The following is a 24,668-nucleotide window of genomic DNA, read 5'->3' on the forward strand; positions in this document are numbered from 1 at the left end:
CAAGTCCCCTGGGCCAGATGGGATATACCCAAGGATTCTTTGGGAGGCAAGGGATGAGATTGCAGAGCCTTTGGCTTTGATCTTTGGGTCCTCACTGTCCACGGGGATAGTGCCAGAGGACTGGGGAGTGGCGAATGTTGTTCCTCTGTTCAAGAAAGGGAATAGGAATGACCCTGGTAATTCTTCCACATTGCCAAAAACCCTACCGTTAACCCTGTATTCCGCAATCATATTTGTCCTTCCAAAATGGACAACCTCACACTTTTCACGGTTAAACCCCATCTGCCACTTCTCAGCCCAACTCTGCATCCTATCTATGTCTCTTTGCAGCCAACAAAAGCCCTCCATACTATCCACAACTCCACTAATCTTCGCACCCTCCCTTCAACTCCCTCATCCAAGTCATTAATGAAAATCACAAACAGCAGAGGACCCAGAACTGATCCCTGCGGTACGCCACTGGTAACTGGGATCCAGGCTGAATATTTGCCATCCACCACCACTCTCTGACTTCTTTTGGTTAGCCAGTTTGTATTCCAACTGGCCAAATTTCCCACTATCGCATGCCTCCTTACTTTCTGCATAAGCCTACCATGGGGAACATTATCAAAAGCCTTACTAAAATCCATGTATACTACATCCACTGCTTTACCTTCTTCCAAGTGCTTGGTCACCTCCTCAAAGAATTCAATAAGACTTGTGAGGCAAGACCTACCCCTCACAAATCCGTGCTGACTATCCCTAATCAAGCAGTGTCTTTCCAGATGCTCAGAAATCCTATCCCTCAGTACCCTTTCCATTACTTTGCCTACCACCGAAGTAAGACTAACTGGCCTGTAATTCCCAGGGTTATCTGTATTCCCATTTTTAAACAGGGGTATGACATTCACCATTCTCCAGTCCCCTAGTACCACCCCTGTTGACAGTGAGGACGAAAAGATCATTGTCAACGGCTCTGCAATTTCATCTCTGGCTTCCCATAGAATCCTTGGATATATCCCGTCTGGCCCGGGGTACTTGTCTATTCTCAAGTTTTTCAAAATGCCCAACACATCTTACATCCTAACAAGTATCTCCTCGAGCTTGCCAGTCAGTTTCACACTGTCCTCTCCAACAATATGGCCCCTCTCATTCGTAAATACTGAAAAAAAGTACTCATTCAAGACCTCTCCTATCTCTTCAGACTCAATACACAATCTCCCGCGACTGTCCTTGATCGGACCTACCCTCGCTCTAGTCATTCTTATATTTCTCACATGTGTGTAAAAGGCCTTGGGGCTTTCCTTGATCCTACCCGCCAAAGATTTTTCATGCTCTCTCTTAGCTCTCATAATCCCTTTCTTCAGTTCCCTCCTGGCTATCTTGTATCCCTCCTGCGCCCTGTCTGAACCTTGTTTCCTCAGCTTTACATAAGTATCCTTCTTCCTCTTAACAAGACATTCAACCTCTCTTGTCAACCATGGTTCCCTCACTCGACCATCTCTTTCCTGCCTGACAGGCACATACATATCAAGGACACGTAGTATCTGTTCCTTGAACAAGTTCCACATTTCAATTGTGTCCTTCACTGACAGTCTATGTTCCCAACCTATGCACTTCAGTTCTTGTCTGACAGCATTGTATTTACCCTTCCCCCAATTGTAAACCTTGCCCTGTTGCACGCACCTATCCCTCTGCATTACTAAAGTGAAAGTCACAGAATTGTGGTCACTATCTCCAAAATGCTCATCCACTAACAAATCTATCACTTGCCCTGGTTCATTACCAAGTACCAAATCCAATATGGCCTCCCCTCTGGTCGGACAATCTACATACTGTGTTAGAAAAGCTTCCTGGACACACTGCACAAACACCACCCCATTCCAACTATTTGATCTAAAGAGTTTCCACTCAATATTTGGGAAGTTGAAGTCACCCATGACTACTACCCGGTGACTTCTACACCTTTCCAAAATCTGTTTCCTAATCTGTTCCTCCACATCTCTGCTACAATTGGGGGGCCTATAGAAAACTCCTAACAAGGTGACTGCTCCTTTCCTATTTCTGACTTCTACCCATACTACCTCAGTAGGCAGATCCTCCTCGAACTGCCTTTCTGCAGCTGTTATACTATCTCTAATTAACAATGCAACCCCCCACCTCTTTTACCACCCTCCCTAATCTTAGTGAAACACCTATAACCAGGGACCTCCAACAACAATTTCTGCCCCTCTTCTATCCAAGTTTCCGTGATGGCCACCACATCGTAGTCCCAAGTACCGATCCATGCCTTAAGTTCACCCACCTTATTCTTGCGTTGAAGTATACAATCTTCAACCCATCTCTGTGCCTGCAAGTACTCTCCTTTGTCAGTGTTACCTTCCCCACTGCCTCACTACACGCTTTGGCGTCCTGAATATTACACTGGCTACCTTAGTTGCTGGACTACAAATCCGGTTCCCATTCCCCTGCCAAATTAGTTTAAACCCTCCCGAAGAGTACTAGAAAACCTCCCTCCCAGGATATTGGTGCCCTTCTGGTTCGGATGCAACCCGTCCTGCTATACAAAGAATGCAGGTGAATTATGTCATGTTAAAATATCAGATAATTTAAAGAGACATCATTGTCCTGCTAATGTGACTTGCATGTCAGTGTACTCAGTCAGGTACACAACAGACCAATGGGAAATGCAATGTGATCATATTTGAGTGTTTGGGAAAATTATCTCCCCAGAACTTAAGTAAAATAATCAAAAGATCAGTGCGAAAACAGCACTGCAACAAAATAGCACCTAATACAGCACAAACTTTCTGGTGCCAACTGGCAATACAAATTTCCAGGCAGAGTATTCCTGCAGCTGGTTTAAGACTCAAAGGAGAGACGACAGCCTTTAAAAGAGGTTTGAAGCATCTATAATTCAATGTCCGACTCATTAAACTGCTTTATTCTGGCTGCCCCAGTACCTACATGTCTTCTGTCTAAGAGAAGACTCCACCCCCTGGATGATTACCCAATCTCAGTCCCAATTGGTCCCACAATCAGGTGACCCCCTTCTGTACTGTTGCCCTTAAAGGAACAATCGCCACACCACAATGTTCCCCCTTTCACTCCGCAATAACTACGTTACTCAATCCTAAACTCCAACAAAACATTATACACGTGAATTTGACAATTGTAAAAAGAGTCCGAGGAGTTTTCCTGTTTCTTGTATTTCTGTAGTCGGAGATGTTTCCACTGGATGGACATTAATAGGAACTGCAATAACGGTACCTCTTCTGGCACAGGCAGTATATTACTACTTGTTTCCACGAGACATCAGTAATGCCCATAACAGTTCGATCAGGTTCTTACAGGTTCAAAAACACTTCTTGATGGCAACACTGACTACTGGAGCATCTCTGTACTCCTCAAGTAGTCTATATGTTTATGAATGATCCATCCCTCCATGTGCCAGGACAATCACCTCAAATCACCACACTACAGAGTTTATTTTCTTTCACTTGCTTAAATTTATATTGATTAAAACTTATATTCACAAAATAGTATGACAAACTTATTCATATCTTACCAGATTTAAACAGTAGGCTGCCTAACTATTATCTTGTTTTTCTAATCTCTTCAACTTAGTGAAACCTCTTACAGGTTTGAGTGAAACTCATTGCTCTTGCAACCTTGCATGTCTCCTTGCCCCTGTCTCTCTCCCCACTCTTCATCAATGTGACATGAAAGGGTCTTCTGACACATTAAATTAGAGGTATTACCTGTGTACACAGACAAGTTAAGGAGTCCCTTAATATTTTGTATTGGGAAAAGTATCTTCTAATTAGTATATTACACATCTTCTGTCTAGATGTTCAACTTCCAAAAGGTACAAAATATTTTTAAAAGATCAGCATTAATAATATTTTCTTTTCCAAATTCTGCGGAGGAAGTCATAAAATTCCTCAAACAGGACAACAACAATATGAAATAAATCGAAGTACCTACCAATCCAGCCCACAGAATTGTCATCATAATAAAGAACGTTCCATAGTAGGCAACAATGGATAGCTGGTTCAATTTGTACAGAGTTGAAAGTGTTCTTATTTCACTCATGCCCATAAAGTACATCAACGCTGTCTGAAAAGTTCTCACTATGGTACTGAATGAATAGGATTCTGACAGGAATAGCAGGTTGCCCAGGCAGGAGTAGGCCAGAATGACGATAATACCACACAGCTGTAGAACAGAGAGAAAAAAACCCCACATCAGAGTAGTTTAATTTATATATTTGTCAGGCCTAAACAAGCATAAGGAAACAGTGCATTCAAATTAACGGGCTTTTTAAAATTAATGCAGTTCAGCGCAAAGGCAGATTTGTGTCAATTAACTTCACTGTAAACAGATCTTAGTTTGGACACTGCACAATTCGGATTTGGCATCATATAATATCGAGAGTGCAAACTGAATTCAACCAGTTATGATTATATCGATCAATTAATAGTAATCATGGTTACAGCTGATAAAAAGCATCCATTGTCATGTACCTGTCATGGGATAGTCACTTTTTTTATGAGTTCATGGGATATGGGCTTGCTGACTAAGCTAGCATTTATTGGCCACCCCAATTGTGTTTGTTGAAAATATATATTTTATTCATAAAATATCTGAAAGAAGCTTTACCAAACATTTCAAAATGTCATAACCGGTAAGTGCAATGACATTTGCATTTTCTACAGAGATCACTCCGAGGTGCTTTCATTCAATATTCTTGCTACGCAGAATACAATTCTGTTCCACTTTTATTCATCGGTCATGTGAGCTCTGAGGTGCTTCAACACAGTTACATTTCATATATACAGGTGTCATAACCCTAACGGAACTTATGAAGCGGCAATGATTAAATTCCCCGCGAGCCTCACCGAATAGGAGCTGCCCTGTTAAAGGGACCAGAAACCAGAAACCATGTATAGCTAGACATCTGTATAGTATCAGCCAGTTTGGGTGCCGACATAAGGGGAGACCTGGCTGGGATCTTTCGAGCTGTGTAATAGTAGTATTGTAAATAAAACTTTATTTATTTTATTTGATTTGATTTGATTTATCATTGTCACATGTATTAGTATATTGTGACTCGGTATTAATGTATTTATGACTAGGTACGGACTCCCTCTTGGTCTACTAAACTGGCGACAAGGGTTTAACTGGTTGTCTGTCAACGCTGAAACTCTGTCGGTCAAGCCACCTCTCTAACCCTGTTGGATAAGGTTGGACTCTTTTCATTGATCTTGCCTCTGTTCGGATGATTAGATGTGTTCAATGCCGATTTGCAGGATTGGACTCAGTCGGTGGAAAGAATACACTACTTTTTCTGCGCCAACAATATCATGGAGAATGAGCGCCAGACAGTCATTAGCCTTAAGGTGTGCCCCTCCCAGTGATCAACCCTTCCCAAGGGCTGCACCCAGCCCTGAGCCGAGCGCCGTGCAGCCCAGGCCTGTTGGTCAAAGACCGAGCCATCTGACGGGATACCTCCCCAGAATCTACAGAGGGAGAACCAGGCCATTGTGGGACATGTGGTCGTAGGCCCCGACATGACCACAAGCAGCAGGGTGGCCAGCGGTCCCGGTAGAGGTCGACGTCTGCCTAAGGCTTGCACTTTCCGTCTTGATGAACCAGAGGAGGAAATTGTGTGGTGGCATTTCGGGTTGTACCCATCAAAGTCACTGTGCAAGTAAACAGGCACCTATTGGATACAGAGCTTGATACTGGCATTGCAGTTTCCGTCGTAGGCAGACAAACCTTCGACCACATTAAGAAAGGGGAACAAATGAGGGACAGTGAAGCCCGATTGGCCACTTATACTGGCGAGTTGCTGGACAGAGTGGGGACCACCTTGGCCCTGATGGTTTATGGATGGCATTCGGTGCGCCTCCCTCTAATTGTAGTGAAGGGACATGGCCCCAGCCTGCTAGGCCAAGATTGGTTGAGCCACCAGCATCTTGATTGACAACAATGCCCAAATGAAATAGTGGGGCCTGAGCGAAGTACAGGGAAAGTACTTTGAAGTCTTTTGGCCCGATTTTGGAAAAATAATGAGTGTCGTGGCCATAATTCATATCACATGGGTGCGCAGCCGAGATATTTTAGAGCCCACCCAGTTCCTTATGTTCTATGTTCTATGTTCTATGTTATGCATTGTTGGCAAAAGTGGAGACATGAAGAATTAGGGATCATCCAGCCCATGCGTTTTGCAGATTCGCCGGCGCTGGTAGTTCCGATGTTGAAGCCGGATAAGGCGGTCCAGTTATGCGGGAATTACAAACTGCCAGTCCTGAGGCCTGCTCTGGTCTTGACCAGGGTCTGCATGCTCGCGGCCATGGACCACAGAGAGTGGACCATCTCCGTCTGGAACTGCGCCACATCACGCTGCGACTGTGCCATCACCCAGTGGGTCTGTGCCACATCAGCCAGTGACTGGGTCACCTCCCTCTGGGACTGGGCCACCTCCTTCTGGGACTGGGCCACCTCCCTCTGTGTCTGCGTAATGCTGGCCAGCGCCTGGGCAGTGCCGCCGATGTTCCCAGCCATGGCCTCATGTGACTTGAGTCATGCTTTTTGTTTTTAAATTTAGAGTAGCCAATTATTTTTTTCCAATTAAGGGGCAATTTAGCGTGTCTAATCCACCTACCCTGCACATCTTTTTGGGTTGTGGGGGTGAGACCCACATGGACAGGGGGAGAATGTGCAAACTCCACACAGACAGTGACTCGGGGCTGGGATTGAATCCGGGTCCTCGGCGCTGCGAGGCAACAGTGCTAACCACTGTGCCACCGTGACACCCTCTTGACTGGGCCATGCTGAGGAGTGCCGCTGCAATGTCCAGGTGGCTCTGGAACATGGCTGCCTGTGAGAGGGCAGTCCTGTCCTGGGCCTCGGCCACCGTCTGCACAGAATACCCCAGACCTTGGGCACGCTGATCATAGATGAAACTGGCGCCACCAATGCCTCCACCACAGATGCCACCCATGCGGTGTCGGCCTGGGTGGCACGCATGGCCGGCACCACACCCTGCTCCTGCACGCGGATGGACTCCTCCACCTTCATCTGCAGGAACTGGATGCCTGCCGTCATCCCCTCTTGTCGTCCCTGGCTGTGTGACTGCATTTGCACGGTGGCTGTGACTGGATGTTCCAGGAGCCTGGTACCCATCCGGATGGCAACTAGTTCCTGGAGTCGATCTACTCTCTGACTGTCCTGCCCCTCGACTGCTCCTACCTCCACCTGCTGTACCGAATGCGATATGCCGTGACATCAGATAGTGTCCCAGGAGCCTCTTCACTACTGTGCCCAACCGAAGTGATAGTCTCTGGGATGGCAGATGGTGTAGGAGACAGCTGTGATGTAAAGTCAATGTCCTCCACTGACCCAAGGTTCGGGGTCTCCTGAGTCTCGGGCAGGAGGCTGGTGTTCGGGCTTCTCTCCCCGTCAGTGCTCGGCTGTCGGGGGGGGGGGGGGGGGGAACCGGCACTGGCTGGGGGGAGGGGGGGGGTGCAGGGGAGGGGGGGACGACGACTCCAGATGGACCAGCACTATCTCCGACAAACCCTGTAAGACACAAGATGACCGATATAATTGGACAGCAGGTGGGGGGGGGGGCGGCGCGTGAGGTGATGAGGGGAGGGTGGGGTGAGGGGGGTGAGTTTGAAGTGGGGGGAGTCCACACATGTGTCACGTGCAACCGCTACTCAGCGGGGTCTCACTTGCTTTCCGCTGACCGCACTCCAGCTCGGCAAAATCCCTTTCCTCTGGGCCACTGCCCATGTTCAGGGCCTCTGCTTGGGTATAGTGATGGGCCGTAGTTCTGCTGGTCCCCCTCCGGTCTTCTCCCCACCCCGGCGGCTGTGCTCAGCCTTCTCCTGGGGGAGTGGGGGAACACAGACAGCGAAATCGTTGGACGACCCGACACATGCAGGCCACGAGGTTGTGTGGCCTCGGTGGCCAGGGCATCCGGCCATGGCGGGTGGCAGGGGTGCTGGTATGTGGGGCAGGGTGGGGGATCGGCCGTCCACCGGTAGTCACCACTGTTGTATATATCACATACAAGATGTAATACGGTAAGGCTCCTGTACTACAGGTACGGGGGTAGATCCCTGTAGGCGGAGTATAAATGTGTGTGCTCACTGAGCTGCAGCCTTTTCGGCAGCAGCTGTAGGAGGCAACACATCTCAGTGTAATAAAGCCTCGATTACGGTCTACTCTCGTCTCGTCGTAATTGATAGTGCATCAATTTATTACGCAGAGATTCTACAACGATGGATCTCCGCATCAAGCCTGATCGCCTGCAGCTGCACCCTCAAGCAGACAATGCCAAGTCGGCCTTCGCACATTGGCTAACTTGCTTTGAAGCCTACATTGGATCTCCAACAGAACTACCCTCAGAGGCACAGAAGCTCCAGATCCTGTACACGCGGCTGAGATCCGATATCTTTCCCCTCATCCGGTAGGCGCCTACCTACGCTGAGGCCATGGCGCTACTGAAAGAGAACTACACTCAGCAGACCAACAAGCTCTACGCCAGGCACCTCCTGTCCACGCGGCATCAACTCCCCGGTGAGTCTGTGGAAGATTTCTGGCGTGCCCTGCTCGCCCTGGCAAGGGACTGCGATTGCCAGGCCATTTTGGCCGTTGAACATTCCGAACTCCTAATTAGGGACGCTTTCGTTATGGGCATACGGTCAGCGTACGTCCGCCAGTGCCTCTTAGAAGGGGCTACCCTCGACCTCGCGGCGACCAAGAAACTCGTGATCTCACTAACGGTCGCCCCACGTAATGTACAAGCGCACGCCCCTGACCGCACGGCGCCCCCACTCCTGGACATCGTGGACCCCACCAGCGAACACCCCATCGTGGACCCCACCAGTGACCGCCCCCAGCCAACCCCAAGCCTACGCCGTGCGGCAGCCAGCCAACCCCAGGAGACCCAAGTGCTACTTCTGCAGACAGATAAAGCACCCCCGGCAGTGCTGCCCAGCGCGGAGCGCACTCTGCAAGGCCTGCGGGAAGAAAGGACATTTCGCTGCTGTGTGCCAGGCCCGCTCGATCGCCGCTGTAACCAGGCCCATTGTTCCTGCAACCCCCACGTGCGACCCGTGGGCGCTGCTATTTCCGCCCCCGCAACCCACGTGCGGCCCGTGGGCGTTGCCATCTTCCTCGCCTCAGACCATGTGCGGCCCGTGGGCGCCGCCATCTTCCCCCCATCAGGCCTCGTGTGGCCTGTGGGCGCCGCCATCTTTAACGCCACCCGCCACGTGCGCCCCATGGGCGGCGCCATCTTCCCCGCCTTAGGACCCCTGCTCGTCGGGCACCTCATTGGGCCGCTCATCGCCTAGCGACCAGCAAGGGGCCTTCCAACACCAGCTACAGCTCACCTCCATCACGATCAACCAGTCCCGGCCACACAACCTCGCAACCGCGTTGACGATGGTAAAGGTCGATGGGCACAAGACATCATGGCTTCTTGACTCCGGGAGGACAGAGAGCTTCATCCACCCCGATACGGTAAGGCGCTGCTCCCTCGCGGTACACCCCATTAACCAGAGAATCTCCCTGGCCTCCAGATCCCACTCCGTGGCGATCCGGGGCTACTGCACCGCCACCCTCACCATCAAGGGCGTAGAGTACAGCGACTTCCGGCTCGACGTCCTCCCCAACCTCTGCGCTGCCTTGCTACTCAGCCTGGACTTCCAGTGCAACCTCCAAAGCCTAACCCTGAAATTTGGCGGGCCCCTACCACCCCTTACTGTATGTGGTCTCACGACCCTTAAGGTCGATCCGCCTTCTCTGTTTGCAAACCTCACCCCGGATTGCAAACCCGTCGCCACCAGGAGCAGACGGTACAGTGCCCAGGACAGGACCTTCATCAGGTCCGAGGGTCCAGCGGCTGCTGCGGGAAGGCATTATCGAGGCCAGCAACAGCTTCTGGAGAGCCCAAGTGGTAATTGTGAAAACTGGGGAGTAAAACAGGATGGTCATTGACTACAGTCAGACCATCAATCGGTACACGCAGCTCGACGCTTACCCCCTCCCACGCATATCTGATATGGTCAATCAGATTGCACAGTACCGGGTCTTCTCGACAGTGGACCTGAAATCTGCCTACCACCAGCTCCCCATTCGCAAGGCGGACCGCCCGTACACCGCGTTTGAAGCGGAAGGCCGTCTTTACCACATCCTTAGGGTTCCCTTCGGCGTCACTAATGGATCTTCCAACGGTAGATGGACCGAATGGTTGACCGGTACGGACTGCGGGCCACCTTGATAACGTCACCATCTGCGGTCATGACCAGCAGCACCACTGGCAGCTCCAGGACCCGTTCTCCTCCGCAAGCACGTGCAGCTCCACAAGGCGGACCCATTGGTCGAGAAGGTACAGCTACTCCATGCAAACCCGCAGTACGCCTACGTGGCGTACCCCGACGGCCGCCAAGACACAGTCTCCGTCAAGGACCTGGCACCAGCTGGGTCCGTTCCCCCCCCCCCCCCCCCTGCCCCGGCGCCACCCTTCCTCCCCCAGCGCACCTTACCACAGCCCCCGCTCCAGGACGATCCGTCCTCCCCTTGGTCCCACCCGGGATGAAGATGAGGTCTACATGTTCTCGGAGTCACTGGCGACCGAGCCGACGCCTACATCGCCACCGGGACTGCGGCACTCACAACTGAGGATCAAGGCACCCGCTCGGCTGAATTTGTGAACTTTCCCCAAAATGTTCACCTTAAAATGCGTGTAAATAGTTTTTTTTAGCTGGACTCTTTTTTAACAGGTGTGAATGTGGTAGTCACCACTGTTGTATATATCACATGCGAGATGTAATATGGTAAGGCTCCTGTACTACAGGTACGGGGATAGATCCCTGCCTGCTGGCTCTGCCCAGTAGGCGGAGTATAAATGTGTGTGCTCACCGAGCTGCAGCCATTTCGGCAGCAGCTGTAGGAGGCTACACACCTCTGCTTAATAAAGCCTCGATTACACTCTACTCTCGTCTCGTCGTAGTTGATAGTGCATCATGGGGTTAGTGCCAGCGTCAGGGAGGAGCCAACTCACCCTGGCCGCCCTGAGAAGGTCGTGCAGTTTCTTCCAGCATTGCATGCCAGTCCGGACGTCGTTGCCCACTGCGCTAACTGCCTCAACACCTGTGCGCAGGCACGGTGGATGGCGGCACCTGGCGGCCTTGCTCTCAGGCTGGGGTATGGGGTCATCCTTCTCTCCTCCACGCCATCCAGGACGGTGTCCAGCTCAGCGACCCTGAACCATGGTGCTGCTCTCCCTCCAGCCATCTTCTTGACTGGGATGGTGTGTGTGAGGGGGATGGATCGTTTAGGTGCGGCAGCGGCGAGTGAGCCTCATGTGCGTCACTCACGGACCCGGCGAATCCGGCACTGTTTTCCATGGAATTGATTGCATTCCACGTGGCGATGGTGCTAGCCCATTTAAAGTAGTTGAATCGGTGCAGCTGTTGCGACATTTTTTCTGTCATAAAATGCGACACTTCCTCTGCTGGCGTCAACACTTAGCCTCAGGAACGGAGAATCCAACTCCATAAGTATAATAGCCAGTTTAGCTCACTTGGCTAGACAGCTGGTTCGTGATGCAGAGCCAGGCCAGAAGTGTGGGTTCAATTCCCATATCGACTGAGGTATTTCATGAAGTCTGCCTGATGTATGGTAATCCTCGGGTTAAGTCAACACCAGTCAGCTCTCCCCCTCAGACGGGAAAGCAGCCTATGGTCATCTGGGACTATGGTGACTTTACCTTTGTCATAATATACACCAGTATATTACGGTGCAGACACACAAACACACACATTGATGGACATGCAGTGGGACCAATCAGCATACACAACACAGCAGCCAATCACCAGTCAGAGCACACGCACAATAAAGACAGGGGACAGGAGAGTTCCTGCTCATTCTAGTAGCAGCCAGTTCGGAGCACAGAGCTCACAGCCTGCAACACTGACATTCACCATGTGCTGAGCGCATCACCTGGTTAGGGCTAGGCAAGGGTCAACAGTTAAAGCTGGTATTGCATTTACCCACAGTTCAAGTATGTTAATATAGTTAACCTTATAATAAAATAGAGTTGCACCACTTCCAGTGTTGGTGACCTGTTTGTGATCCAGAACACCCAACACATCAACCTTACCTTACAATGGCTGCCTATTGATGTTACCCGTTTTGCACCGTCACCAAGATAAATTTCTGCCCCAACGTATTTAGTTCAGATTAAGTTAGTCAGATAAAAGGAGAATGCGAATTTGTTGCTGGGTCTTGACTGAAGACATTTTAAAACCACTGGAATAACTAAAAGAGGATCTTAGTGTAAGAAAGTTTCTGTGCCACCACACTGCCAGGTGCAAGTTAACTACAAAAGTAATACATTTCCACCTTTCAAATTCTAGGAAGTCCTTGCTTAATGTTGGAGTTGCATTTCTGAAACTTGCATTTCTGAAAAATGCAATTTTAAATGAAACAACGTTAAGCAAATCAGATTTTCCCACTGCAGCCAATATAAACACTGGAGCTCAGTACTGTAGGATAATTCCCATCAGATTAAAACATTAAACTATTATAAGTTGAAATACTGTAGATTCCTAAATTTCTCTATTCATGAATGAATTTTGTTTTTCAAAAATGTAAAAATATAAAAGAAATACAATGTAAATATGAAAATAATGACACTCTCCAGCTGCCTGGTTTCGGAGTGACTGTACTCCATCTAGTGATAGAAGCTGGTCAGTGCAGAAGCAGCTGAAGAAATCCCAGGACTTCAGTGCTTGTGAGCGGGAACAAGATAAGGCAGGGAATCTGATAAAGAAGTCCCTGGTGGTGGCAGCAGACACTGCAAACTTGGTTGATTTGGGGGGTGGGGGGGGGGGGGGGGCGGTTGTAGTGGAGCAACAGAAAAAGTCCCTAGCCTTGGTGCACTGACCCCAACCATGCAAGGACAAATTGAACAAAATATGCCATCTGGTATGTGGAATATTAGGCCACTGAGCATAATGTTATCATGAATGCTGCAACATTAACTTGCTACCTAGTCCCAATTTTAAAACTGACGTTAAAGCAACACAACGTTGACTGAGCCAATGTTGGGGGGGGTATTTAATATACCAGTCTTGTCCAGTACCAACCTAGTAATTTTAGAGTATTTACACAACAACGTAACTTGAATCAACTTTTTGAAAGAATAAATTTACATTACTTACCACTGGCAACATCAGACTAGAACAAGACAGTCGCAGCATTGTTACACAAGGTGCCATCAACTTATTAACACGTAGCAATCGAATGCTTTTTATTAACAGCAAAAACACAATCAAACCATGGAGGAAACGTTTCATCTGAGAGTGAAATAAACATGTTGTTAGATCTTAGCAAAATCCTTTGTTACACACAGGCAGAACTGTATTCAACACTGATCCAATTAATATCCATAGCTCTGGAGTTGACGGTGGCGAGGGGGGAGGTAGGAGTTACAATTGACCCTCACCCAACATGCAGAATTCAAGCTAGGGACAATGACTAACAATCAGAAGCACTGGGAAGCACGGTGGTTAGCACAGTTGTTTCACAGCTCCAGAGTCCCAGATTCGATTCCCGGCTTGGGTCACTCTGTGCGGAGTCTGCACATTCTCCCCGTGTCTGCGTGGGTTTCCTCTGGGTGCTCCGGTTTCCTCCCACAGTCCAAAGATGTGCAGGTTAGGTGGATTGGCCATACTAAATTACCCATAGTGGTCAAAAAGGTTAGGTGGGGTTATTGGGTTGTGGGGATAGGATGGAGGTATGGGCTTAGGTGGGTTGGTCTTTCTGGTGTGGACTCGATGGGCCCAATGGCCTCCTTCTGCACTATAAATTCTATGGTAACTATGGTTATATTTCCTGTCAAGGGATACTATGAACAATTAAGACGATCTTGCCAACACCCCGGCAGAGATCAGTGAATTCAGCACAGTACAGGAAATAAACCTGGCTTCTTATTGATCAGTGCAGTTCAGGCACATTTCCTTCACAAGTTACCTATTTGAGAGCCCTGGTTAGCATTTTTATGCTATAGCTCTCAAAAAATTGTCAAAGAAATGTTGCAAAGAGCAAGAATCCTGTGCAGACTAAGCAAAGCTCCACAATAATCACTCGTTTATACAATTATGTCAAGTCAAGCCTGCATATTCAATAAGCCATGGGTCAATATAACCTGAATTTTAAGCAATCCCATTTGAGGTAAAATGTAAAACAAATGTTTTTTTTCTTCTGATCATATGGTACTCATCAAAGCAGGAGAGTTCATACTGGAGCCTTTCATCAATCATTCCCAGGTAAGGTACACCATATAAATTAGATGTAAAGCTCCCATTAATCCGCTCAATTTGTCTCAAACATCGAGGGCTGAATTCTCTGGGAAACTAAGTTTCCCGCTGGAATGGAATTGCATGCAATTCGCGTTCCCGTTTGAGGCACTGTTTGTTCCGTGATTCAGGACCTGCAAATCGTCCGGCACGCCGCCGGCGGGAATTGAAAGAAATTCTCATCCCCGCTGGGGCTGGAATTTGCATTAAAGAGCCGGATGAGCTGCAGCTGCTCAGAAGCACTCTACTCACCTCTCACTTTCACTCCAGCCATGAAGGTGGCTGAGAAGACTTGCCCCCTGATTTCGAGAGTCTGAAGTGGACCCAGAACTTGATGTTAACCATGAGAGGAGAGACACCATCTTCCCCAGGGTGGGCCGCAGACTCGAACCCACCCTCCTGAGTAGTTCCTGGGATTAGGTGGCAGAGGCAGTCAATGCTGCCAGCCTCATCAGGTGGAGACACCTCATGATACGAGGAGTGTGTATCACTGGTGAAGCCTCTACTCTGAGAGGGGCAGTCTGCCAAGTAGGGTTCCAAATGCCATGATGCAGGTGTCCTTTGGTTAGGGTGAGGTCTGCTAATCCCCGTTGCCTCTGCAGTGGGGCTGAGCTTCTGAGGAGTGCCAACACTTGGGAGGGCCAGTGACTGAACATGGCCACGCCCATCCCCTTAATGATACTGTTGGGCTATGAGAGTCCCCAGAGGAGTGGCTGGGTGGGCTCCCACATGACCAGAGGCTCTTTGAATATTGACAGGACACAGTGAGCAGTCAGCAGTGTGAACAGCCAGGAGTCTCTAAGTCGCACCAGAGGGATGCGTTAAAATCACATACTGCAGCAACGGCAACCTGAGCCAAGCCACCCTGATCTCAAGAGGGACATCCTGAGTGCACAGACCTGGCACCAAATCATTCCCCGTTACTCCCCCTGGCCCAGGCAGCCACCCCCCAGCAAGCCTGACACATTTTAAGAATTGAGAGTTATTTTACCCCCTCGCTCCCCCTCAGCAGCCATGGCACCCAGGCCTCGCTTGTAAATACTTGCACCAATTCGCGTCCATGTGATTTCCGCCAGAGAGGGGGGATCATTACGGAGGGATGGAGCATCAAGTGTCCAACCTGCTAATGAGATTTAAATTCATGCAAATGATGGTTTTGTATGGGCCCACCGGCTGGGAGGCAAACTTCACGAACGCCGCCAACAGGGGACCGGAGCATGGCGTCTGAATCGCCGCCGGGTACAAATTGCGATTTTTGCATTACTAGCTATTCTCCACCCCATCGCAATCCTAGCTGCGGGCTTTGGGATGCGGAGAATTCAAACCTCTGTTTCTCATGTGAGCAATTATATGCTATGGTCACAAGGGGAGTGTTGAGTATGCTCAAATGCATTTCATGTGGGATTTGTACAGTTGGCTCAGTTGTCTATTTTGGATGATCTCAAACCTTGGTCCCAAAAATATGGTTATCCACTATCCCATTCTGCTTTCCCTATTTCTCCATTTCCTCTTCTTACAGGCTGTGAAGCAGTATCATGTCCTGCCTCTCATGCCGAACTGTACAGTTCCTGCCTAGGAACTAACTGATTTCATCCAGAACAATTGAGTTGGTAGAGACTCAAATTAGGTATTCATCATTTTAGTTTTCCAACTAACTGAAAGATAAATGTAAACATCGCCACAATCCCAGAGGACCACAGGCTGCTCTCTCCTTTGAGAGCTGACTGATGGTGATTTAACCGGAGGGTCACCACACCTCAGTCGAGGGCAAGGCTGAGAAGGCAGGTGCTTCATAAATATGGGAACTGAACCCTCGCTGTTGGCATCACTCCGTATCGCGAACCAGTTGTCCAGCAAACTGAGCTAAATGACCCCCAGATCTGAAAGATAATACTGTGACTGGTGTCTTTCGTTAAAGCATTCTTATTGCCATGTTGCAATCTTTCACATAACATGCACTTTGCACATCTATACCACACTCTTAGTAAAATTCCTACATATGCTGTGAACTTGGAAAACAAATACTTCAATCTTGCAAAATATTGTGCTGCTGGAAATCTGAAATCCAGAAGGAAAAATCAGTCTGGACCAGTATTCTTATTTCCCTATTTAACTATTTTTTTCTTCTGGGAATACAAACATAAAATGCTTTAACACAGAGTCAGTCAGGCAGCAGACAGGAACATTTAACATTTCAGTTAACATTTCAGGCTGATGAATATTCATCAGATTTGGAACAGAGACAGAGAAAAGGAGAAAGCCAGGAGGTTGAATGGAGTGGGGATGTGGGGGCGTTGGCGGAAGCGGGGGGCAGGGGAGGTGCTGCAATTCAAAGTGAAGGCCTACGATAAAGCATCTTTCCACCACACCACAGACATTCCCTTATGTCCCTGCCTCGGTCGTTGCTTAAAAACTGTTGCAGCTTTAACCCCTTTCAGATCTGAAGAAAGTTCATCAGCCTTTAACTCAGTTTTTCTCTCTATAGATGATGTCTGGCCTGCTGAGTGAACCTTCTGTCTTTTCATTTCAGTCCTGCATCTAATTTCCAACAAACGACAATGCATATTTTAAGCAATGCATGTTTAAAAAAAAAATCAGACGCAGCTGTGCATGGTTTTCAGACCATTAATTTAAAATGACCTTGTGAATCAGGAAAGTCATGCTGGGGTGTTTTAATTGAACATCTTTCCAGATAAAATACAAGTGGGTTTTAGACTTACAAAATGTGGTTGCCAAGCACAAATACACATAAACACGGACACAAAAGAATTATCATAGCAGTTGTCTTTCACTCAGCCATTTCCTGATCCTCACCTGTATCCATGAAGAGATCAAGCTCAGATCTACAAAGGCTTTGAAATATCCACTGTGAAGATGGTCAATAACGTCCAGCACCAATGCAAAGTAAAAGACGTAATATACATAATAAAAGAGACTGATCATTGCAAGTCCAATCTAGAGAAGAACAGGACACAAGACTGTAAATAGTACACCTCACATACAAATGTATATTTTAAATTATGGATTCATTTAAGTCCAATCGCTGGGTCAGTGAATTCTGGACGGAACCGCAAAACAACCAGTACACATAATGTAAACAATAAAACTAATAAGAAATCTGACAAAAAACCCAGAAAATGATTGAAAAATTCATCAGCTCTGGCAGCAACGGTGCAGAGAGACAGTTAATGTTCCAAATCTGTATGATTCTACTACAGAGCTGCGAGCATTTTTTCCAGCCCTTGTTCTTGAGAAGGTGGTAGTGAGCCACCTTTTTGAACATTGTAATCCATCGGGTCCAAGTACACCCACAGTGTTGTAAGGCAGAAAGTTCCAGGGTTTTGATCCAGCAACAGTGAAGGTACGGCGATATATTCCCAAGTCAGGATGGTGTGTGGCTTCGAGGTGGCGTTCCCCTGCACCTGCTGCTCTTGTCCTAGGTGTAAAGATCTTGGGTTTGGAAAGTGCCACCGAAGGAGTCTTGATGAGTTGCTGCAGTGAATCTTCTAGATGGTACACACTGCTGCTACTGTACTTCGGTGGTGGAGGTTGTGACTGTTTAAGTTGATGGGGTACCAATCAAGCAAACTGCTTTGTCCTGGATGGTATTGGGCTTCTTGAGTATTGCTGGAGCCACATTCATCCAGGCAAGTACAGAATATTTCATCATCTTGACTTGTGCCTTATAGGTGGTGAAGAGGCTTCAGAAGGGGAGTTACTTGCCAGAGAATTCCCAGGCTCTGATGTGCTCTTGTAGCCATAGTATGTATATGGCTGGCCCAGTTCAGTTTATAGGTTAGTTATCCCCAGGCTGTTGATAGTGAGGGATTGAGTGATGGTAATGCCATTAAATGTCAAGGGCAATGGTTAAATCCTCTCTTATTGATGGTCACTGCCTGGCACATAATATAGTGTGAATTTCCTCACTTTGTGGAGAAATTGCTGACGATAATGTAGTGATGCATTCTCTTATGAAATCTGAAAAATGTCTTGAGATTCTTTATTTGATTGTTACAATGACAAAGACATATTCCGAGTTCCCCTTCCCAGTTCACATTCATACTCTTGTTCTTATATAATTCATACTGGCACTGTTCTTTTCCATAATTCTCCCTTCACCCCTATCAGAAACTGCAACTCTGGGGCATCAAACCTGTACTACAAATGGTGGATAAAAATTCCTGCTTTTGCAAACCTAATGAATGTGAGCTAAGGAATTTCCACCCAGGCTGCATGGCAGAGTGACAAAAACAGAAAAAAATGCCGTGGAAGGGTCCTCCCTATTTATTCCCTTATTGCATCTTTTATTTCGGCACTATTATTTATGATCCATGGATGACTAATGGACACGTCTCTTTAATTCAAGCAGCAGAATTCAGAATCAACATCTGCTCATCTCAGCTGGTTTGAACAGGAGGCTGCAGACTTGTCGGTACCAGAGAGAGAGAGATAGGGTAAGGAATCAGTTTGATTGACTGGCCATTGGCCAATGAATTGGCCCAAGAGTCCGTACTCTATCCGGTAACAGGTGGTGATTGAATCCGACCCAGTGGAATGCTTTCCAGAGTCCCAGGAAGTTTCTTGTTTTTTAAAGTGGATTTTATTCCAAACGTATATAAAAAGATACAACACATAAACAATTCGGAAAATAAATTTCCCAACACACAACGATACAGTTTGTACAAATCTTTCCCCTTTTTTGCCCCCCTCCCTCCCTTCATCCCCCCCTCCCTGCGATGAAGAGCCCCTCAAACACAATCACGAACATTCCCCTCCCTTGCCTCAAAACACTCCGCTGAACCCCTGAACTCGTATTTAATCTTTTCCAGCCGAAGAAAGTCATATAGGTCACCCAGCCAGGCCACTACCCCGGTGGCGTTCCTGACCGTCACTCCAATAAAATTCATCGCCAGACATTCAGAGAGGCGAAGGCCATAACATCAGCTTCCTCCCTCCATCAGCTCTGGCTTCTCAGACATCCCGAATATCGCCACCAAGGGGTCCGGCTCAACCTCCTCCCTAGCACCGCGAACACACCCGCCCAGAATCTCTCCAACGTTTCGCAGCCCCAGAACATTTGTGCATGGTTTGCTGGTCCCCGCCTACACTTCTCACACTCGTCTGCCACCCCCTGAAAGAACCCACACATTCTTGCCCACGTCATATACCCTGTGTCCTACCTTGAACTGTATCAGGTGAACTGCTCATCCTTGCACACGAGGCGGTCGCATTTACCCTTCGGTGCGCCTCACTCCACACTCCCCAGTTTATCTCCCATCCCAGCTCTCCTTCTCACTTCTCCTTAATCTTCACCACCTGCTCACCTCCCTGTTCTCCCAGCCACCTGTATATGTCTCCGACCCTGCCCTCCCCTACCACATGCCCTCCCCTTCCACATCCGGAAGCAGCAGTTGCTCCAGCAGGGTGTACCTCGGCAACCTGGGGAACTCTTTCCAAACCTTCTGCGCAAAGTCCCTTGCCTGCAGGTACCTAAACTCATTTCCTCTCGGGAGCTCTACCCTCTCCTGCAGTTCATCTATACTGGGAAACCCTTCTTCCAGATAGAAATCTCTCACCTTAATCAGACCCACTTCTCTCCACTTCCTATACGTGCCATCTATCCCCCCCCCCCCCCCCGCTAAAACCATGGTTTTCACACATCGGCGTTAACACCGACATCCCCTCTGCCCCCTCAACTGGTTCCAGATCTTCACATGGACTGCACCACTGGGGTCTCCGAGTATCTATTGGCAACGCTTCCATAGCCCTTAAGCTGGACCCCCTACAGGATTCCTCCTCCATCCAAACCTATTCTACCCCTTCTCCTTCCCACCATCGCCTCATCTCCACGTTCGCTGCCCAATAGTAATTTAGCAGGTTCGGCAACGCCAACCCTCCCTGCTGCCTCTACCTCTGTAATAGGGTCCTCTTAACCCTTGGCACCTTCCCAGCCCAGACAAAGTCTGAAATAATCGTGCCTAGTTTTCGAAAGAAAGCCTTCGGTATAAAGATCCGGAGGGTATGGAATATGAATAAAAATAATCTTTATTATTGTCACAAGTAGGCTTACATTACACTGCAATGAAGTTGCTGTGAAAATTGCCTGGTCGTCACACTCTGGCACCGGTTTGGGTACACAGAGGGAGAATTCAGAATGTTCAAATTACCGAAATGCGCATCTTTCGGGACTTGTGGGAGGAAATCGGCGCACCCGGAGGAACAGGAAACTCGGCAGAATATTCATCTTCACCACTTGGACCCTCCCTACCAAAGTCAAGTGCAGCGTGTCACACCTCTTGAGATCCTCCCTAGCCTCCTCCACCAGTTTTGTTAAATTCCATTTGCGAAGCATCGCCCATTCCCTCGCTATCTGAATCCCTCTGGCAACTTTAAACGGCACCCCCCCTAACTTGGCTCGCCAACCCAACTCATTCACCAGGAACACTTCACTTTTCCATATGTTTAACTTTTATCCTGAGAATGACCCAAACTTTCCCAACAGGCCCATGATCCTCTCCATGCTCGCCAGTGGGTCCGAAACATACGAACCTGGGCAGCACGGTAACATAGTGGATAGCACAATTGCTTCACAGCTCCAGGGTCCCAGGTTCGATTCCCGGCTTGGGTCACTGTCTGTGCGGAGTCTGCACGTCCTCCCCGTGTGTGCGTGAGTTTCCTCCGGGTGCTCCGGTTTCCTCCCACAGTCCAAAGATGTGCAGGTTAGGTGGATTGGCCATGTTAAATTGTCCTTGGTGTCCAAAATTGCCCTTAGTGTTGGGTGGGGTTACTGGGTTATGGGGATAGGATGGGGGTGTGGGCTTGGGTAGGGTGCTCTTTCCAAGAGCCGGTGCAGACTCGATGGGCCGAATGGCCTCCTTCTGCACTGTAAATTCTATGAAATCTATGAAATAGTAGGTTGTCCGCATATAACGATACCGATGCTCCCTTCGTCCCCTCATAATCATTCGCAATTCTGCCAACCCCCTAAGAGCCATTGCCAGAGGCTCTATAGCCAGCTGAAACAGCAGCAGCGACAGCAGGCATCCATGCCTTGTTCCACCACGGGGCACAACCTTCCATCCTTCCCGCCACCAACTTAGCCAGCACTTTCACCTCTGTATTTAAAAACGATATGGGCCTATACGACCCACATTCCAACTGGTCCTTCCCCTTTTTTGGTATTGATACGATCGTTGCCTGGGTCATCGTCTCTGGCAGCTCCCCCTTCTCCAATGCCTCAATAAACTCCCCCAAGAGATGTGGTGCCAGGTCCATCGCGAACTCCTGATAGAATTCCGCCGGGAAGCCATCGGGCCCCGGTGTCTTCCCCAACTATATACCCCTTACACTGTCCAATATCTCCCTCAGACCCAGGGCCTCCCCCAACTGTGGAATCTCCAGTTCGTCTAAGAACCGTTCCATGTCCCCCTCTTCAGCCCCACAGGTCCGCCCTGTTCAGCTACTTAGAATAATCCCTAAATGCCTCGTTTATCTTCCCCGGCTCCGACACCACATCCCCTGCCCCAGTCCGTGTCTCAATATTTCCCTGGACGGGGCCTGCCTCCATAGCTGATGCTCTAAGATTCGACTCGCCTTCTCCCCGTATTCGTACTGCACCCCTCTTGCCCTACACAGCTGTCCTACTGACCTCCCCGTTGTCAGCCTATCAAATTGCCCCTGTAATTGTTTCCTCCTAGCCAATCCCTCCATGGTCGGCACCCTCAAATACTCCCTATCTACCTCCTGTCTCTCGCTCATTAGCCGGTCATATTTATCCCTCCTTTTCCTATCCGCATGTACCTTGAATAAGATAATCTCCCCTCGGACAACAGCTTTTAGTGCTTCCCAAAAAGTGGCTACAGGCACGAACCCATTTTGGTTCAATTTTACATAATCTTTAATCACAGCCCACACTTTGTCACAAAATCTTCTATCTGCCAACAGCCTCCACCCCGGCCTCTGCTCCCGTCCCGATCGAAGCGGAATCTCCAGCCATTGAGGTGCATGGTCTGAGATTACTATCCCTATGTGATGAACGGTTACTGCCTTATCATCATGTAAGGTGATGTCCCCTTTAAGACCGGGCTTGGAACCCTGGGGACTCCGCCTCTGGCTCCGCCCATCTGGGAGCCATACATAAAGGGCTGCCTCATGGTCTGTATAGCAGTCAGCTCTCGTCCCTAGCTGTAGCATAGTTATTAGTCTAATAAAGCCTTCTTTACAGTTTAATCTCTAAGCATCATTATTGAGGGTACCTCACCCCACGTACTCTGCCCTCTACACCCCGACCAAAATCTCCCGGCTCACCACACAAAAGTCAATTTTGGAATACACCCTGTACACATGCGAAAAGAAGTAATACTTACTTCCCCTTGGGTTCTTGAAGCTCCACGGATCCACCATACCCATCTTTTCCATCAACCCACCCAGTTCCTTTGCCATATGTATTCTACCCATTGATCTGGGGCTCAATCTATCTACCCTCCGCTCTAGGACACAATTAAAATCTCCTCACATAATCAGCTGGTGCATGGCCAAGTCCGGGATTGCTGCCAGCAACTCCCTCATAAAACCTACATCATCCCAATTAGGAGCATACACATTCACCAATACCACAAGCATTCCTTCTAATACCCCACTCACTATCACATATCTCCCACCCGGGTCCCTCACTTCTTTTACGCTCACAAATCCTGTTTTCTTACTCAAAATTGCCACTCCTCGCGACTTTGAATCGAACACCGAGTGGAAAACCTGACCCACCCACCTCTTCCTTAGCCTAACCTGGTCCTTCACACGGAGGTGCGTCTGCTGCAGAAAGACCACCTCCGCTTTCAATCTCCTAAGGTGCGCAAAGACCCGAGATCTTTTGATCGGTCCACTGAACCCTCGCACGTTCCACTTTATAAGCTTACCGGGGCTTATGCCTCCATTCCCCTCTACCGTCCGCCATCCTTCCCTTTTGGCTCTATCCCCGTTAATTTCACCTGATAACTGGCCCATCCAAGATGACCCTTTCTCTGCCCCTGACCATGTTTCTTCTCCAACCTCGTCTCGTCGCACCCTCCCCCTCCACGGTCACCTCTCTTGGTCTTCTCCCCCACCTCACTTCTGTTCACCAGCATTACCCGCCAGCGTGGCAATTCCTGCCCAGAGGCTCCACCTACTGACCCCCCACCCCTCCCCTGCCCTTACCTCTCCATTGTGTGAAGAAGGTTCCTGCTGACCTCATCCTCCCCACCCAAACACCCATCTCGAACCACAGGTCACCTTCCCCAAGAACAATCAAAAAGAAAAAACACAGCCCCAGGAACAGGAGGGGGATGGGGACAGTTGTCTCCTTACAAACGTTTCACCCTGCTGTCGCTTTGAAAACGCAACAGTGAAAAGAAGAAAAAAAACCTCCACATCGGAGGAAAAGAAACCCCCCTCCCTCCAACACCACTCTTCACGTATTCCCAATTCCTTCAAAGTCCAGCACCTCAGTCCCCCAGAATTGTTCAGCTCAGTTCTCCCCCAGTTTATTCTCCTTGATAAAGTCATTCATCACTTTGGGGTCTCAAAATAGTATTCCCGGTCTTCATACGTCACCCAAAGCTTCGCCGGATAGAGCACCCATACCTGATCTGCTGCCAATATATAGCACCGCCGTGGCTCTGTTGAGCCCCGCACGCCATTTTGCCAGCTCAGCTCCAATATTCTGGTATATTCGGATCTTGTTCCCCTCCCATTCGCAGTTGCACTTTTCCCTGGCTCACAGCAGAATCTTCTCCTTCCCTATGAACTTATGGAGCCTCACGATCACCGCCCACGGCAGCTCCCCTGCTCTAGGCTTCTGCCTCAGGGACCTGTGAGTTCTGTCCACCTCAGGGGCCTTGTCCGCACCCCCTCCGCCACCAGCCCCGCCAACATCCTTGAAATGTACCTCGTGGCACTCACATCTTCCACTTCTTCAGGCAGGCCCACTATCCGCAGATTCTGCCTTCTCAATCTATTTTCCTGCTCCTCCACCTTTGCTTTCAATGTCTTGCAAAGGTCTCCTAAGAGCCCCACTTCCGCCTCCAATGCCAACACCCGATCGCTGTGGTCCGACATCACCCTCTCAATCTCTCGAATCTGCGACCCCTGAGCCTCCAAGCATTTCTCCACCCTCTCCATTTCTCCACCCTTTCCAAGCCGGATGCTTCAGGGGTGCCGCAGCCCCTTCGATGGCCTTCGAGCGATCCCCCTGCATCTCCTTCCTCTGCTGACGGAACTCCTCTTTGATGAAGACCATCAACTGTTCCAACTGGGGCTTTGCTACTT

At 48.9% G+C, this 24,668-nt stretch overlaps 1 protein-coding gene across 1 annotated transcript in view; it reads right to left on the minus strand.

Annotated features, from left to right (window-relative positions):
• Positions 1-24,668, minus strand: part of LOC140425041 (polycystin-1-like protein 1) — a 543,547-nt gene that overhangs the window by 34,275 nt on the left and 484,604 nt on the right. Inside the window, exons 60-62 of the mRNA XM_072508831.1 lie at positions 17,178-17,318; positions 13,227-13,361; positions 3,967-4,197 (exon numbers count right to left, since the gene is read on the minus strand). Coding sequence (XP_072364932.1) covers positions 3,967-4,197; positions 13,227-13,361; positions 17,178-17,318 — 507 coding nt within the window. The remainder of the gene's footprint in view (positions 1-3,966; positions 4,198-13,226; positions 13,362-17,177; positions 17,319-24,668) is intronic.

The sequence above is a fragment of the Scyliorhinus torazame genome, chromosome 6 (assembly GCF_047496885.1).
Source record: "Scyliorhinus torazame isolate Kashiwa2021f chromosome 6, sScyTor2.1, whole genome shotgun sequence".
NCBI lineage: Eukaryota > Metazoa > Chordata > Chondrichthyes > Carcharhiniformes > Scyliorhinidae > Scyliorhinus > Scyliorhinus torazame.